Source organism: Pristiophorus japonicus, chromosome 9, assembly GCF_044704955.1.
Source record: "Pristiophorus japonicus isolate sPriJap1 chromosome 9, sPriJap1.hap1, whole genome shotgun sequence".
Taxonomy (NCBI): Eukaryota; Metazoa; Chordata; class Chondrichthyes; family Pristiophoridae; genus Pristiophorus; species Pristiophorus japonicus.
Genome location: NC_091985.1, coordinates 127,554,766 through 127,570,648, shown reverse-complemented (window position 1 = coordinate 127,570,648; position 15,883 = coordinate 127,554,766). Strand labels below are relative to the sequence as shown.

The 15,883-nt window shown below is 42.7% G+C and overlaps 1 protein-coding gene across 4 annotated transcripts in view; it reads left to right on the top strand.

The window, feature by feature from the left end:
* macrod2 (mono-ADP ribosylhydrolase 2) overlaps positions 1–15,883 on the top strand; it is a 1,460,169-nt gene that overhangs the window by 267,151 nt on the left and 1,177,135 nt on the right. For 3 of the 4 annotated variants that reach the window (XM_070889818.1, XM_070889817.1, XM_070889821.1), the window contains exon 5: positions 10,540–10,569. The exons of the other annotated variant lie outside the window; for it this stretch is intronic. In XM_070889818.1, coding sequence (XP_070745919.1) covers positions 10,540–10,569 — 30 coding nt within the window. The remainder of the gene's footprint in view (positions 1–10,539; positions 10,570–15,883) is intronic. 4 annotated transcript variants of the gene reach the window in all.

The window sequence follows — 15,883 nt, the reverse complement described above, 5'->3', positions numbered from 1 at the left end:
GTGGTGGAGGCAGATTCAATCGTGGCTTTCAAAAGAAAATTGGATAAGTACCTGAAGGAAAAACATTTGCAGGGCTATGGGGGAAGGGCAGGGGAGTGGGACGAGCTGAAATGCTCTTGAAGAGAGCCGGCACAGGCTCAACATGCCGATTGGCCTCCTTCTGTGCTGTAACCATTCTATGATTTTACATCGGCAACTCATAGCAATATAGGGGTTAATATAACAACGTGCATTTATATAGCGCCTTTTAGTAGTAAAATGTCCAAAGGCTGTTCAGAGGAGTTATCAAAAGTTGACACTGAGCCAAAGAAGCAGACTTAAGAATAGATGACCAAATGCTTGGTCAAAGAAATAGGCTTTAAGCAGCATCTCAAAGGATAAGCGAGAGAGGGAGAGAGGCAGTTCCAGTGCTTAGGGCCTTGGCAGCTGCAGGCACGTCTGAATTTAATTTAATGTCATTAAACTAATGACATTAATTTATTTAATGTGTGCAACAATGGATTAGGTGAATGAGTTTGGTCTGACGAATTTTAACACCCACGAAAGTCACGGCTTCGAATGAGCTACATTTATTTCATCATTTGCACTTTTATTTAGCCTCTGATATTTTCATTTTCTGCTTTTGTTATTTACGTTTGTTAGATATTTTGTTGCCAGTTTTCACAATAGGTTCATTTTCCATGTAATTTAAAAGTGACTGAGGAATGAAAAGTTGACATTTTAACCTTTACCTTTGAGTAAAATTCCACATTAGTCAGCACAAAGAAGAGTTTGACAAGTGCCTTGAAGTAAATTCACAGCCTAATTTGCGTAACATTTTAAAAGGTATTGGTTACTGTTTTCAACTCGAGGTTCAACATCTCTTCTCAAATCAAATGTTTTCAAAAACTTTCTTCATGCCTCTGCCATTTGGCAGGCACTGACTCTGGGGTACATTTCCAGAGGCAATGGCAACCCATTCCCAGGTAGCTATTTTTCCACATGTCAGCCTGGACAATGAATCTCAGCAGAGTAGCTTATTTTTTTGGGAGCATGCTAGCTTCATCCGTTGTCTGCGCACACACTTCAGTTGGGTCGGGAGGCAGCAGGGAGTTCGAGGAGGCGGAGCAGCGTCGGAAAGGCCAGCTGGTGCAGGGAGAGAAAGCAAAAAATAAGTAGAAAGAAATCGAAGGGTGACTTCACAGCCAAGGGGGTAAGTTATTGGCTGGTGATTGGTGAGTAGTTTTTCTTTTTCTTTTTCTTTTTCTTTATCAGTAGGTAACCTTTAGCATTGTTGTTGCCAAATTAAGTTAATCAAAGAGTTAAGTCATGGCAGGAGAGCTCGGACACGTGTCATGCTCCTCCTGTGCTATGTGGGAAGTCAGGGACACTTCTAGTGTCCCTGACGAATACATGTGCGGGAAGTGTATCCAGCTGCAGCACCTGACAGACTGCATTGCGGCACTGGAGCTGCGGGTGGATTTGAGGATGTCGTGAATAGCACGTTTAGTGTGTTGGCTACACTGCAGGTAAAGGTTACCCAGCCCGATAGGGGATGGGTGACCAACAGGAAGAGCAGTGGAAGGAAGGTAGTGCAGGGGTCCCCTGTGATCATCCCCCTGCAAAACAGATTCACCACTTTGGGTACTGTTGAGGGGGTGACTCATCAGGGGAGAGCAGCAGCAGCCAAGTTCATGGCACCCTGGGTGGCTCTGCTGCACAGGAGGGCAGGAAAAAGAGTGGGAGAGCTATAGTGGTAGGGAATTCTACTGTAAGGGGAATAGATAGACGTTTCTGTGGCCGCAATAGAGACACCAGGATGGTATGTTGCCTCCCTGGTGCAAGGGTCAAGGATGTCTCGGAGCGGCTGCAGGACATTTTGAAGGGGGAGGGTGAACAGCCAGTTGTCGTGGTGCATATAGATACCAACGATGTAGGTTAAAAAACGGGATGAGGTCCTACAAGACGAATTTAGGGAGCTAGGAGCTAAATTAAAAAGTAGGACTTCAAAAGTAGTAATCTCAGGATTGCTGCCAGTGCCACGTGCTAGTCAGAGTAGGAATCGAAGGATAGCTCAGATGAATACGTGGCTTGAGGAGTGGTGCAGAAGGGAGGGATTCAAATTCCTGGGACATTGGAACCGGTTCTGGGGGAGGTGGGACCAGTACAAATCGGACGGTCTGCACCTGGGCAGGACCGAAACCAATGTTCGAGGGGGAGTGTTTGCTCGTGCTGTTGGGGAGGGGTTAAACTAATATGGCAGAGGGATGGGACCTGTGCAGGGAGACAGAGAGAAGTCGAATGGGGGCAGAAGCAAAAGATAGAAAGAAGAAAAGTAAAAGTGGAGGGCAGAGAAACCCAAGGCAAAAAGCAAAAAGGGCCACATTACAGCAAAATTCTAAAGGGGTAAAGTGTGTTAAAAAGATAAGCCTGAAGGCTCTGTGCCTCAGTGTGAGGTGTATTCGTAATAAGGTGGACGAATTAACTGCGCAGATAGCTGTTAACGGATATGATGTAATTGGCATCACGGAGACATGGCTCCAGGGTGACCAAGGCTGGGAACTCAACATCAAGGGGTATTCAACATTCAGAAAGGATAGACAGAAAGGAAAAGGAGGTGGGGTGGGGTTGCTGGTTAAAGAGGAAATTAATGCAATAGTAAGGAAGGACTTTAGCTTGGATGATGTGGAATTGGTATGGGTGGAGCTACGGAATACCAAAGAGCAGAAAACGCTAGTGGGAGTTGTGCACAGACCACCAAACAGTAGTAGTGAGGTTGGGGACGGCATCAAAGAAGAAATTAGGGATGCGTGCAATAAAGGTACAGCAGTTATCATGGGCGACTTTAATCTACATATTGATTGGGCTAACCAAACTGGTAGCAATGTGGTGGAGGAGGACTTCCTGGAGTGTATTAGGGATGGTTTTCTAGACCAATATGTCGAGGAACCAACTGGAGGGCTGGCCATCCTAGACTGGTTGATGTGTAATGAGAAAGGACTAACTAGCAATCTTGTTGTGCGAGGCCCCTTGGGGAAGAGTGACCATAATATGGTAGAATTCTTTATGAAGATGGAGAGTGACACAGTTAATTCAGAGACTGGGGTCCTAAACCTGAGGAAAGGTAATTTCGATGGTATGAGATGTGAATTGGCTAGAATAGACTGGCGAGTGATACTTAAAGGTTTGACGGTGGATAGGCAATGGCAAACATTTAAAGATCACGTGGATGAACTTCAACAATTGTACATCCCTGTCTGCAGTAAAAGTAAAATGGGGAAGGTGGCTCAACCGTGGCGAACAAGGGAAATTAAGGATAGTGTTAAATCCAAAGAAGAGGCGTATAAATTGGCCAGAAAAAGCAGCAAACCTGAGGACTGGGAGAATTTTCTAATTCAGCAGAGCAGGACAAACGGTTTAATTAGGAGGGGGAAAACAAAGTATGAGAGGAAGCTTGCTGGGAACATAAAAACTGACTGCAAAAGCTTCTATAGATATGTAAAGAGAAAAAGATTAGTGAAGACAAACGTAAGTCCCTTGCAGTCAGATTCAGGTAAATTTATAATGGGGAACAAAGAAATGGCGGACCAGTTGAACAAATACTTTGGTTCTGTCTTCACGAAGGAAGACACAAATAACCTTCGGGAAATACGAGGGGACCGAGGGTCTCGTGAGAAGGAGGAACTGAAGGAAATCCTTATTAGGTGGGAAATTGATGGGGTTGAAGGCCGATAAGTCCCTGGGGTCTGATAGTCTGCATCCTAGAGTACTTAAGAAAGTGGCCCTAGAAATAGTGGATGCATTGGTGATCATTTTCCAACAGTCTATCGACTCTGGATCAGTTCCTATGGACTGGAGGGTAGCTAATGTAACACCACTTTTTAAGAAAAGAGGGAGAGAGAAAACGGGTAATTATCGACTGGTTAGCCTGACATCAGTAGTGGGGAAAATGTTGGAATTAATTATTAAAGATGAAATGGCAGCACATTTGGAAAGCAGTGACAGGATCGTCCAAGTCAGCATGGGTTTATGAAAGGGAAATCATGCTTGACAAATCTTCTCGAATTTTTTGAGGATATAACTGGTAGAGTGGACAAGGGAGAACCAGTGGATGTGGTGTATTTGGACTTTCAAAAGGCTTTTGACAAGGTCCCACACAAGAGATTGGTGTGCAAAATTAAAGCACATGGTATTTGGGGGTAATGTACTGACATGGATAGAGAACTGGTTGGCAGACAGGAAGCAGAGAGTTGGGATAAACAGGTCCTTTTCAGAATGGCAGGCAGTGACTAGTGGGGTGCTGCAAGGCTCAGTGCTCGGACCCCAGCTATTTACAATATAAATTAATGATTTCGATGAAGGAATTGAGTGTAATATCTGGAAGTTTGCAGATGACACTAAGCTGGGTGGCGGTGTGAGCTGTGAGGAGGACGCTAAGAGGCTGCAGGGTGACTTGGATAGGTTAGGTGAATGGGTAAATGCATGGCAAATGCAGTATAATGTGGATAAATGTGAGGTTATCCACTTTGGTGACAAAAACACGAAGGCAGAATATTATCTGAATGGCGGCAGATTAGTAAAAAGGGAGGTGCAACGGGACCTGGATGTCATGGTACATCAGTCATTGAAAGTTGGCATGCAGGTACAGCAGGCGGTGAAGAAGGCAAATGGTATGTTGGCCTTCATAGCTGGGGGATTTGAGTAAAGGAGCAGGGAGGTCTTACTGCAGTTGTACAGGGCCTTGGTGAGGCCTCACCTGGAATATTGTGTTCAGTTTTGGTCTCCTAATCTGAGGAAGGATGTTCTTGCTATTGAGGGAGTGCAGCGAAGGTTCACCAGACTGATTCCCAGGATGGCAGGACTGACATATGAGGAGAGACTGGATCGACTGGGTCTGTATTCACTGGAGTTTCGAAGGATGAGAGGGGATCTCATAGAAACATATAAAATTCTGATGGGACTGGACAGGTTAGATGCAGGAAGAATGTTGCCGATGTTGGGGAAGTCCAGAACCAGGGGACAAAGTCTTAAGGATAAGGGGTAGACCATTTAAGACTGAGATGAGGAGAAACTTCTTCACTCATCGACTTGTTAACCTGTGGAATTCCCAACCGCGGAGAGTTGTTGATGCCAGTTCATTGGATATATTCAAGAGGGAGTTAGATATGGCCCTTACGGCTAAAGGGATAAAGGAGTATGGAGAGAAAGCGGGAAATGGGTACTGAGGTGAATGATCAGCCATGATCTTATTGAATGGTGGTGCAGGCTCGAAGAGCCGAATGACCTATTCCTGCACCTATTTTCTATGTTTCTCTGTTTCAGCTGCGCTCACTGGATACCTACCAGGAGTGGGGAACAACAGCAATAAAACAGCTTGTATTTATATAGCGCATTTAATGTAGTAAAACATTCCAAGGCACTTCACAGGAGCAATTATCAAACAAAATTTGACACTGAGCCACATAAAGTGATATTAGGGCAGATGACCAAAAGCTTGGTTAAAGAGGTTAGGTTTTGAGAAGCATCTTGAAGGAGAAGGCGGAAAGGTTTAGGCAGCAAATTCCAGCGCCTAGGGCCTCAGCAGCTGATGGGATGGCTGCCAATGGTGGAGTGATTAAAATCGGGGATGCTCAAGAGGCCAGTATTGAAGGAGCGCAAGTACCTCAGAGGGTTGTGAGTCTGAAGGAGATTACAGAGATAGGGGGTGAGGCGATGGAGGGATTTGAAAACAAGGATGAAAATTTTAAAATCAAGATGTTGCTTAACCGGGAGCCAGTGTGGGTCAGCGAGCACAAGGGTGATGGTTGAACAGGACTTGGTGCGAGTTAGGACACGGGCAGCCGTGTTTTGCATGAGCTCAAGTTTACAGGTGTTAGATATTGTGAGGCTGACCAGGAGTCAAGTTTAGAGGGACAGCAAAGATAGGTTATTTTTGGTCGGGGGACAGCCTAAAGAAGAGATTCTGACTGACTTTGAGTGCACCAGATTTCGCTTTCTCTTTCCTGAGCCTTGTCGGTACCTGAATAAGCCAAGATTTCATCCCATTTTGTGTTTGCAGGATCTTGTGATGCACAAACCAGCTCCACATCTCTCTACAGCAGTCAAAGTAATTTTAGCTGGTTCTGTTTGACTTTTTTCATTCCCCCTCCCAGGGGTGGATTCGAATGAGATCGGCTCAATGAAGCTCGGGCAATGAGTTTTCATTTCTTGTGCTCTTACGACCAATTGCACCTCTCCCCTCCAGAAAGCTGTTGAGGCGGGGGGGTCAAATGAAAATTCCAAAACTGAGATGGCTTGATTTTTTTTTGACAGGAGTGTCAAGGGTTTAGGGAGGTAGATGGTGTTAAGATACGGAACAGCCATGATCTCATTGAATGACAGAACTGGCTCGAAGGGCTGAATGGCTTCCTCGTGTTTCTTTGATGGCACGGATTGAACACACACTCGAACACTCGGAAGACCATATCTGATAAATTGTTCTATGATATCAGTGGAATTGCCTTTTGAGAGTTGGGTTTAAACTTTTTTTCACGTTCTAAAAGAGTATGTCTCCTGATAGTAAGTGTAATAATGTGACGGAATTTGCACTATCCAATGGTATGTTGGAGCTCGAACATTGCACCACCCTTCTCATCCGATTTCTTTTGTATGGAAGTTCACATTTACTAATTTAGGTTTAGGCACATTTGAGAGAGGTTATATAATCATTGATTGGGAAAATGATGATGCAGCATACATTAAATGCTTTGACATTGCAAAATGGAAAAGTCTTGTGTTAATCATGATATAGACGAGCAGCATATATTTTGACACTGTCAAGGCCAGCTTTTAAGGATTTGATGTTTTCAAAAAGCATCACTCATTTTTGAAGCTGGACATAGTTTGATACTTAATGTATTGATGTGTGAAAGGAGCCCTTATGTTGGGTCAGGACAATTATTGGTTTGAAAATGATGAGATGCAACAATCAGCCTTAACCCAGCAATTGCTTTCAGTAATATTGATAAAAATGGGACAGTGACTTGCTTCTCGCTGACCTTATGGTGATCTCTGCCTTTGCCTCAGATCTCTCTGAACATACATTTGGACAGGAAATTTAAATTTTTCAATGAGTAAATCGAAATTAGGAATCGAGTGAAAAATGTATAGAGGTGTAATATGTCACTTCACAACATTGGTAAGTGTTCATTTTGAGAAGAGAAAAAGCCAGCCATTGGACCACTGAGTACACTTACTTCCTGTTTTAGGATATCTGTGTTTGAGAAATCATAATCTTCCTGTGGGTATGGAGTTTAGTTTTTCCCCCACCATAGCCACGAAAAATATATTTTTTCCAACGCACATGAAACATACAAAATACCATACCAGCCACCATTCTTTCTGTTCGTTATGTCAGCCGTGGCTCAGTGGGTAGCACTCTCGCCTCTGAATCAGAAGGTTGTGAGTTCAGGTCCCACTCCAGGGACTTGAGCACAAAACAAAATTTAGACTGACATTCCAGGGCAGTACCTGAGAGAGTACTGCACTGTCAGTGGAACTGTCTTTTGGATGAGGCGTTAAACCAAGGACCTGTCTGCTCTCTCAGGTGGACGTAAAAGATCCCATGGCACTATTTCGCAGAAGAGCAGGCGAGTTATCCCTGGTGTCCTGGCCTATATTTATTCCTCAATCAACATCACTTCAAAAAAAATTATCACATTGCTGTTTGTGGGAGCTTGCTGAACGCAATTGGTTGCCACGTTTGCTACATTACAACAGTGACTGCACTTCAAAAGTACTTCATTTTCTGTAAAGTGCTTTGGGATGTCCTTAGGTCATGAAAGATGCGATAGAATTGCAAGTCGTCCCTTTTTGTTGAATTTAGCATCAGACAATGAAATGGTACGAATATGAAGGGTATTTGATTTGAAGGAGTTATGAATGATAGAGTGCTTGTTTATACCTGTAATGGTGTTTTTTAATGGAAGGAGGGTTCTGTTGTTATGCTTGGTGTGAAACTCTTGACTTTTTTTTGATTAATGAGTGTTGAGTGGAAATAAAAATAACACTTCTTGTCGAGTATTTTCAAACTTTTATTTTGTTTTAGGGAGTGATAAGAGGCAGATGTAATTTTCAATACACTGACAGTATTCATAAGTGACACAATTGATTTGTTTCAATGTGGTTTGCGCCAATGTCATTTTTGTATGTAACCAAAGGAAGAAAGGTTTCCTGAATGCTACCCCATGAAGACTTCTCCCTGCTGACCACAACTATATAAAACTGCAAGTTTTCAAGCCAGAACATATTCAATACTTATGTTAACAGTGTTTTACTAGAAAGAAGTTCACTTTCGTACAATAAAAACTATCGACCTGTTGAAAGCAGAAAGAAATTCCTGTTGTATTAAACTATTCAGTGTAATTTAATATTTTAATAACATTTCCATTTCCATCTAAATTCATTTTCAAATATCTAGTGCTGGGGGGAACAGCAGTATCCCTGCCGACTGCAAGTGCCAGGATTTTTATCACTATCCACTCATGGATACATTCAGCCCTAGGTTTTGCCACCTCTGACTTTGGCCCTTTATCCATCTAATCAGTGAAGACTCAATCAGCTCACCAACCTGCAAGTCACTGCGACGTCACACCAGCTGACGTTGCTACTGCAGCATTTCAGAAATACTTTTTTTTTTGCTGTGGTAATTTTGCGAAGGTCTCCAATCTCTTTAGATTTCTTTCGTGGTCGCTCGCCACCCCTGTGGCCCTGAGGGTGGGTGGTGAAACAGTGTCCAAGCTTTCAAATATACTGCTCTGAGCTGGTCGCGGGCGACGCCTGAGTGTTCATCTACGCGCAGGGAAGTGCAGCCTGGCTTTCACTTGTGGTTGAGTTAGTTGTGTCGGTTTTGAACCTGCGGAACACGACATTGGTACCGCAACCACTCGTCATGTATTTTAGCTAAAATTTGATGCTTTTGTTATGATTATTAGAAATTACTCAATTGCCAAACGTTTTAAGAACATAAGAAATAGGAGCAAAAGTAGGCCATACGGATCTTCAAGCCTGCTCCACCCTTCAGTACAATCATGGCTGATCATCTACGTCAACTCCACTTTCCTGCCCGATCCCCATATCCCTTGATTCTCTTCTTGTCCAAAAATCTATCGATCTCAGTCTTGAATATACTCAACGACTGAGCATCCACAGACCTCTGGGCTAGAGAATTCCAAAGATTCACAACCCACTCAGTGAAGAAATTTCTCCTGATCTCACTCCGAAATGGCCAACCTCTTATCCTGAGCCTATGCCCCCTAGTTCTAGACTCTCCAGCCAGGGCAAACAGTCTCTCAGCATCTACCCTGTCAAGCCCTCTAAGATTTTTATACATTTCAATGAGATCACTTCTCATTCTTCTAAACTCCAGAGCATATCGACCCATTTTACTCAATCGCTCCTCCTAGGACAACCCTCCCATCCCAGGAATCAATCTGGTGAATCTTCATTGCATCCCCTCTAAGGCAAGTATATCCTTCCTTGAGTGAGGAGACCCAAACTGTACACAATACTCACCAAAGCCCAATATGATTTTCTTTTGAACTGTCTGCTGCTGTGTCCTTTCCCAGTTTCTGCTCTTTAATGTCAGAAATTTACCCATCAGCAGCCAGGAATGTAAAGGATGCTGGTGTCCCCCAAATAAAAGGCTCACCAACTGAGCCAGTGCTACGTAAACTATGCATGTACCAAACGCGAAATTTCAAATCCTTTCAAGGGCATCGAGGACTGCTGGATATGATCAGTTCACTTTTCAGAAATGATATGGCAGGCATAAAACTGAGAAGTAAAAGGAGGAAAAACCCTGCAGACATTGGAAATCTGAAACGCCAACAGTAGTTGCTGGAAATACAGAGCAGGCCAGTCAGCATTTAAAAAGAGAAGAGGCAATAATTTGAGAGATGTTTAGGATTTTGGAAGGAATTGACAAGGTAGATAAAGAGAAACTTTTTCCACTGGTGGGTGAGTCGAGGACAAGGGGACATAACCTTAAAATCAGAGCCAGCCTGTTCAGGAGAGAAATTAGGAAACGCTTCTTCACGCAAAGAAACTCTCAAAAAGCAGTAGATGCTAGCTCAACTAATAACTTTAAATCTGAGATGGATACATTTTTGCTAGCCAAGAGTATAAAAAAGGATTTGGAGCCAAGGTGGGTGGATGGAGTTAAGATAACCATCAGCCATGCTCACATTGAATGGTGGAACAGGCTCGAGGGGCGTATTCCTGTTCCTAAGTTCCTAAAATCGACAATCACTTTGCAGTGCAAGTAATTCCCTGAGTCTATAAACTGTCAAACCACTGCACCTCACTTTCACGACAGCACAAAAGGATGAAGTTAAAAAGCTTATTGATTTTGAATTGCTGAAACGGGCTTGAAATTGAGGAGCATATCAGGGAACATCGTCACCGCCTGCGGAATGATAACATCGACCTCCTGGAGTGGCACATTAGATTCTTTATTTCTTACATGAGTCAGCGGAAGTTAAAGTCTTTGGATGTTGACTTGTTTTTCTTTATTTCTTGCAGCAAACAAAAGTCTGCTCGGAGGAGGTGGAGGTAAGTTTTGTTTAATTTTGCTCAGTCTTGCTATTTTACAATAGTTTCTGTAAATGCTTATTACCCATGCCTTCTTTGATTGCAATTTATAAATGCATTAGCGACGACGCTCGCCGCTGGCCTCAAAGAAAGCTGCCCACAAAGACCTAGTGATCTCTGTGGCGTGGATTTCACCTTTCCCAATGTTAATTTAATTCTGCCGCCAAGTCTAGTGGATCTCCAGCGCCCAGCAACAGTGATGTCATCAAGCTGACTAAGCAGTGAATCACATTGAAGAATTCCCACAGACAGCAAACCAGGAAGTAAAATGCATTGATTTCCTTTCACTTTTTAATCACCTAAGAGAGAGTGAAATAAAGATTGGGACATACACATGGGATTAAGATAGAAGCTGAAATATCATAAAATAAACTTTAACAAATAGAAATTATTTTTAAAATCATGGATTTTTTAATCAAAATGGAAACATTTGACATTCCACAAATATAACATTAGTTTTACGGGGCTAGAACAGTTGCTTAGCAGTAATTATGACTACGTATGCCGTTATAATCCCAGTTACACCTCATTCAATACGGCTCAACTTTTTCGGGGGTTTTTTAACAGCAATAATACAGCGTAAAAGGGGAAATATTTGTCAGTTCAGTGATTTCAATTGATTGCCAGCTCCGGGGAGTTGAACAGCGCCCTGTGGAGGTGCAGGGAATGACTGTCAGCACCTTCTGGATTTCGCGTATAACTGCATGTGTGTACTCCAGAACTGTGCTGTCAGTTTCACAGTCATAATGACGGCGAACGCTGACCGTCTCACCATCATTACAACTGCAGATTCCGGGCCAATACCGTAGGTAATAGTTACCTTTTTAACTACAATTTATTAATTAGAACCTAACTAACTCATTAATCCTTATAATGTGAGCCATGTCAGATTCTTTCACCTCCCTCTTGTAATTGTACAGCACTTTATGCATAAACTAATTATTGATTGCACCAGTTACTATTTATGTTGTATATTTCATTTGCAGAATTGTGTGTTTCTTCAAGGCCTATATATACTTACATAATAATTTGTATATTTTAGTTATATACTATATAACTCGTGATCAGTTTGTAATAATCTTATGGCCAGTATACCCAAATCTGTTATATATTATCATAGGCTGTTGTGTGTGAAAAAATAATTTAAAGTAATATTTGTGAAAAATTAGGATTGCTATTCCAGTACGTGAAGTTGTGGAAAATGTTGGCTTGGTAAAAATGTACTTGTAAAGTATAGAATTACATAAAATTCTTAGAGGGCTTAACAGAGTAGATACTGAGAGACAGTTTTCCCTTGCTGGAGAGTCTAGAACTAGGGGGCATAGTCTTAGGACAAGGGCTCGGCCATTTAGGACTGAAATGAACAGGGTTGTGAATCTTTGGAATTGTCTACCCTGGAGGGATGTCGATGCTCAGTCATTGAGTATATAAAAAACTGAAATTGATACATTTTTGGGCACAAAGGGAATCAAGGGATATGGGGATCGGGCAGGAAAGTGGAGTTGATGTAGAAGATCAACTATGATCTATTGAATGGCAGAGCAGGCTCGAGGGGCCGTATGACCCACTCTTGCTCCTATTTCTTATTTCTTATGTTATTAGAGAATGTACAGCACAGAAACGGGCCATTCAATCCAACAGGTCCATGCTGGTGTTTATGCTCCACACAAGGCTCCTCCCACCTTTCTTCATCTAACACCACCAACATAATATTTTATTCCTTTCCACCACATGTGCTTATGTAGCTTCCTCTTAAATACATCTCTACTAGTCCCCTCAACTACTTCTTGCCGTAGCGAGATCCACATGCTAACCAGGCTCTATACCCTCTGCAACACTTTGTCTAGAAACCTTACAAAAAGTATGTTTCAGTGATTCAGCATTGTTGGCCAGAGGTTGTAGCTAACTAGAGTGTCACAGCGAGCAACTATACTGATAATTTTGCTTAACTTGGTTCACTTGTATGTGCCGTGCAGGGCCAAAATTATTTTACAGGGAACATTGGTGGACACTAATGTACAGGCTGCATTATTTCTCAAAAATGAAAGCCCTTATGCTCAGAAAATTCAAACAGCCCCATACACACAATATTAAATGTAAAAATTGTGAAACCCCACTTATAAGAGACGTGATTGCCCATATACAGAAAAGCAACACCATGCACAGCCAAAAATCAAGACTTCATACCCACATACAATGCTAGACTCTCTCATATACAAAACACGGGAGATCTCCCCACACCAAAAAGTAGCACTGCCCACACAAAAATAACTCCAGATCCCCAATGCATACAAAAAGCAAGATTCTCAACAAAAAAAGTAAGATCCCGTGCATAGAATTTCCAAGCCCTGAAACATAAATGCAAGCCCTTCCTTCCAATCTCATACCCTTTCTCTCCTCCACCCATCCTCACACCCATTTTCTCCCGATCCACCCACCCTGACACCCCTTCTCTCCCCCTCTCTACCCATCGATATGCCCCTTTTCTCCCTCGCTCCACCCATCATCACAGCCCTTCTCCCCCTCTCTCCACCCATCCTCATACCCCTTCTCTCTCTCTCCATCCATCATCACAACCCTTCTCTCTCTCTCGCTCTCTCTCTCTCTCTCTCTTCCCCCCCCCCCCCACCCCATCCTCATACCCCTTCTCTCACTCTCTCCACCTATCCTCATATCTCTTCTCTCCCTCTCCATCCATCCTCATACTCCTTCTCCCCTTTTCTGGACCTTGAAAACTGGGCAGATCCAGCTACATACTCTTGAAACTTTCTGAGTGGAGGACTGATGAGTGGACAGAAGTGGAGGACAGAAGGATGCTCCCTGATTGGGATGAGCCTTTTCTCATATTGCTTTGCCTGACTGAACCATTCATTGGGTTCCATCTCTTGTATTAAGCGCACAAAATCAATAATTTTAGCTCCCAGTAAAGTTATGCATAGTTGAAACATGGTTCTGTGAGTTTAATATGAGAAGAGGCAGGGCTGGATGAAAGGAGTTTGTCAGTTGAATTAGGCCCCATGGGCCCTTCTCTGGACATTGGCATGAAAGGAGATGGTAGAATTTTGATCTCAGTTGTGGCATAGCAATTTTAATGCTTTATTGCTTCAATTAACTAATTTGATCCATTTAATTGTTCATATTATGAACAACCTAATTTAGCGCAAGTATTACAATGGTAATTTTTACATTTTACAATGGTAGCATTACAGTTGAAGGATAGTTTAATGACTCATTTCTAGGTGTCTCCAGTGCATTTTTAGTCAATTATCCATTATATATAAAAGTAATATACTGGAAGAAACAGACATTCTTTCAAAAAAAATAATTGTTTTTCCTTAATGCAGGAAATTACCAGTTGCCACTTACACTTGCGTGTAATTTGTTCAGTTTTAGTATTTTGGTAAATTACTGGATTGTAGATTAAGTCATTAAAAAAGAAGGGAGAGAGAAAACAGGGAATTATAGACCGGTTAGCCTGACATCGATAGTGGGGAAAATGCTGGAATCAATTATTAAAGATGATATAGTAGCGCTTTTGGAAAGCAGTGACAGGATCGGTCCAAGTCAGCATGGATTTATGAAAGGGAAATCCTGCTTGACAAATCTTCTCGAATTTTTTGAGGATGTAATTAGTAGAATGGATAAGGGAGAACCAATGGATGTGGTGTATTTGGACTTTCAAAAGGCTTTTGACAAGGTCCCACACAAGAGATTAGTATGTAACATTAAGGCACATAGGATTGGGGGTAATGTATTGACATGGATAGAGAACTGGTTGGCAGACAGGAAGCAAAGAGTGGGAATGAACGGGTCCTTTTCAGAATGGCAGGCAGTGATGAGTCGGGTACCGCAAGGTTCAGTGCTGGGACCCCAGCTATTTATAATATATATTAATGATTTAAACGAAGGAATTGAATGTAATATCTCCAAGTTTGCAGATGACATTAAGCTGGGTGGCAGTGTGAGCTGTGAGGAGGATGCTAAGAGGCTGCAGGGTGACTTGGACAGGTTAGGTGAGTGGACAAACGCATGGCAGATGCAGTGGATAATGTGGATAAGTGTGAGGTTATCCACTTTGGTGGCAAAAACACAAAGGCAGATTATTATCTGAATGGTGACAGATCAGTAAAAGGGGAGATCAACGGGACCTGGGTGTCATGGTACATCAGTCATTGAAAGTAGGCGTGCAGGTACAGCATGCAGTAAAGAAAACAAATGGCATGTTGGCCTTCATAGCGGGATGATTTGAGTATAGGAGCAGGGAGGTCTTGCCGCAGTTGTACAGGGCCTTGGTGTGACCACACCTTGAGTAGTGTGTTCAGTTTTGGTCTCCTAATCTGAGGAAGGACATTCTTCCTATTGAGGGAGTGCAGCGAAGGTTCACCAGACTGATTCCCGGGATGGCAGGACTGACATATGAAGATAGACAGGATCGACTAGGCTTATATTCACTGGAATTTAGAAGAATGAGAGGGGATCTCATAGACGTATATAAAATTCTGACGGGATTGAACAGATTAGATGCAGGAAGAATATTCCAGATGTTGGGGAAGTCCAGAACCAGGGGTCACAGTCTAAGGATAAGGGGTAAGCCATCTAGGACCGAGATGAGGAGAAACTGTTTCACCCAGAGAATTGTGAACCTGTGGAATTCTCTACCACAGAAAGTTGTTGAGTCCAGTTCATTGGATATATTCAAAAGGGAGTTCGATGTGACCCTTACGGCTAAAGGGATCAAGGGGTATGGAGAGAAAGCAGGAATGGGGTACTGAAGTTGCATGATCAGCCATGATCATATGGAGCTACGGAATACCAAAGGGCAGAAAACGCTAGTGGGAGTTGTGTCCAGACCACGAAACAGTAGTAGTGAGGTTGGGGACAGCATCAAGCAAGAAATTAGGGATGCGTGCAATAAAGGTACAGCAGTTAACATGGGCGACTTTAATCTACATATTGATTGGGCTAACCAAACTGGTAGCAATGCGGTGGAGGAGGATTTCCTGCAGTGTATTAGGGATGGTTTTCTAGACCAATATGTCGATGAGCCAACTAGAGGGCTGGCCATCCTAGACTGGGTGATGTGGAATGAAAAAGGACTAATTAACAATCTTGTTGTGCGAGACCCCTTGGGGAAGAGTGACCATAATATGGTAGAATTCTTTATGAAGATGGAGAGTGACACAGTTAATTCAGAGACTAAGGTCCTGAACTTCAGGAAAGGTAACTTCGATGGTATGAGACATGAATTGGCAAGAATAGACTGGCGAGTGATACT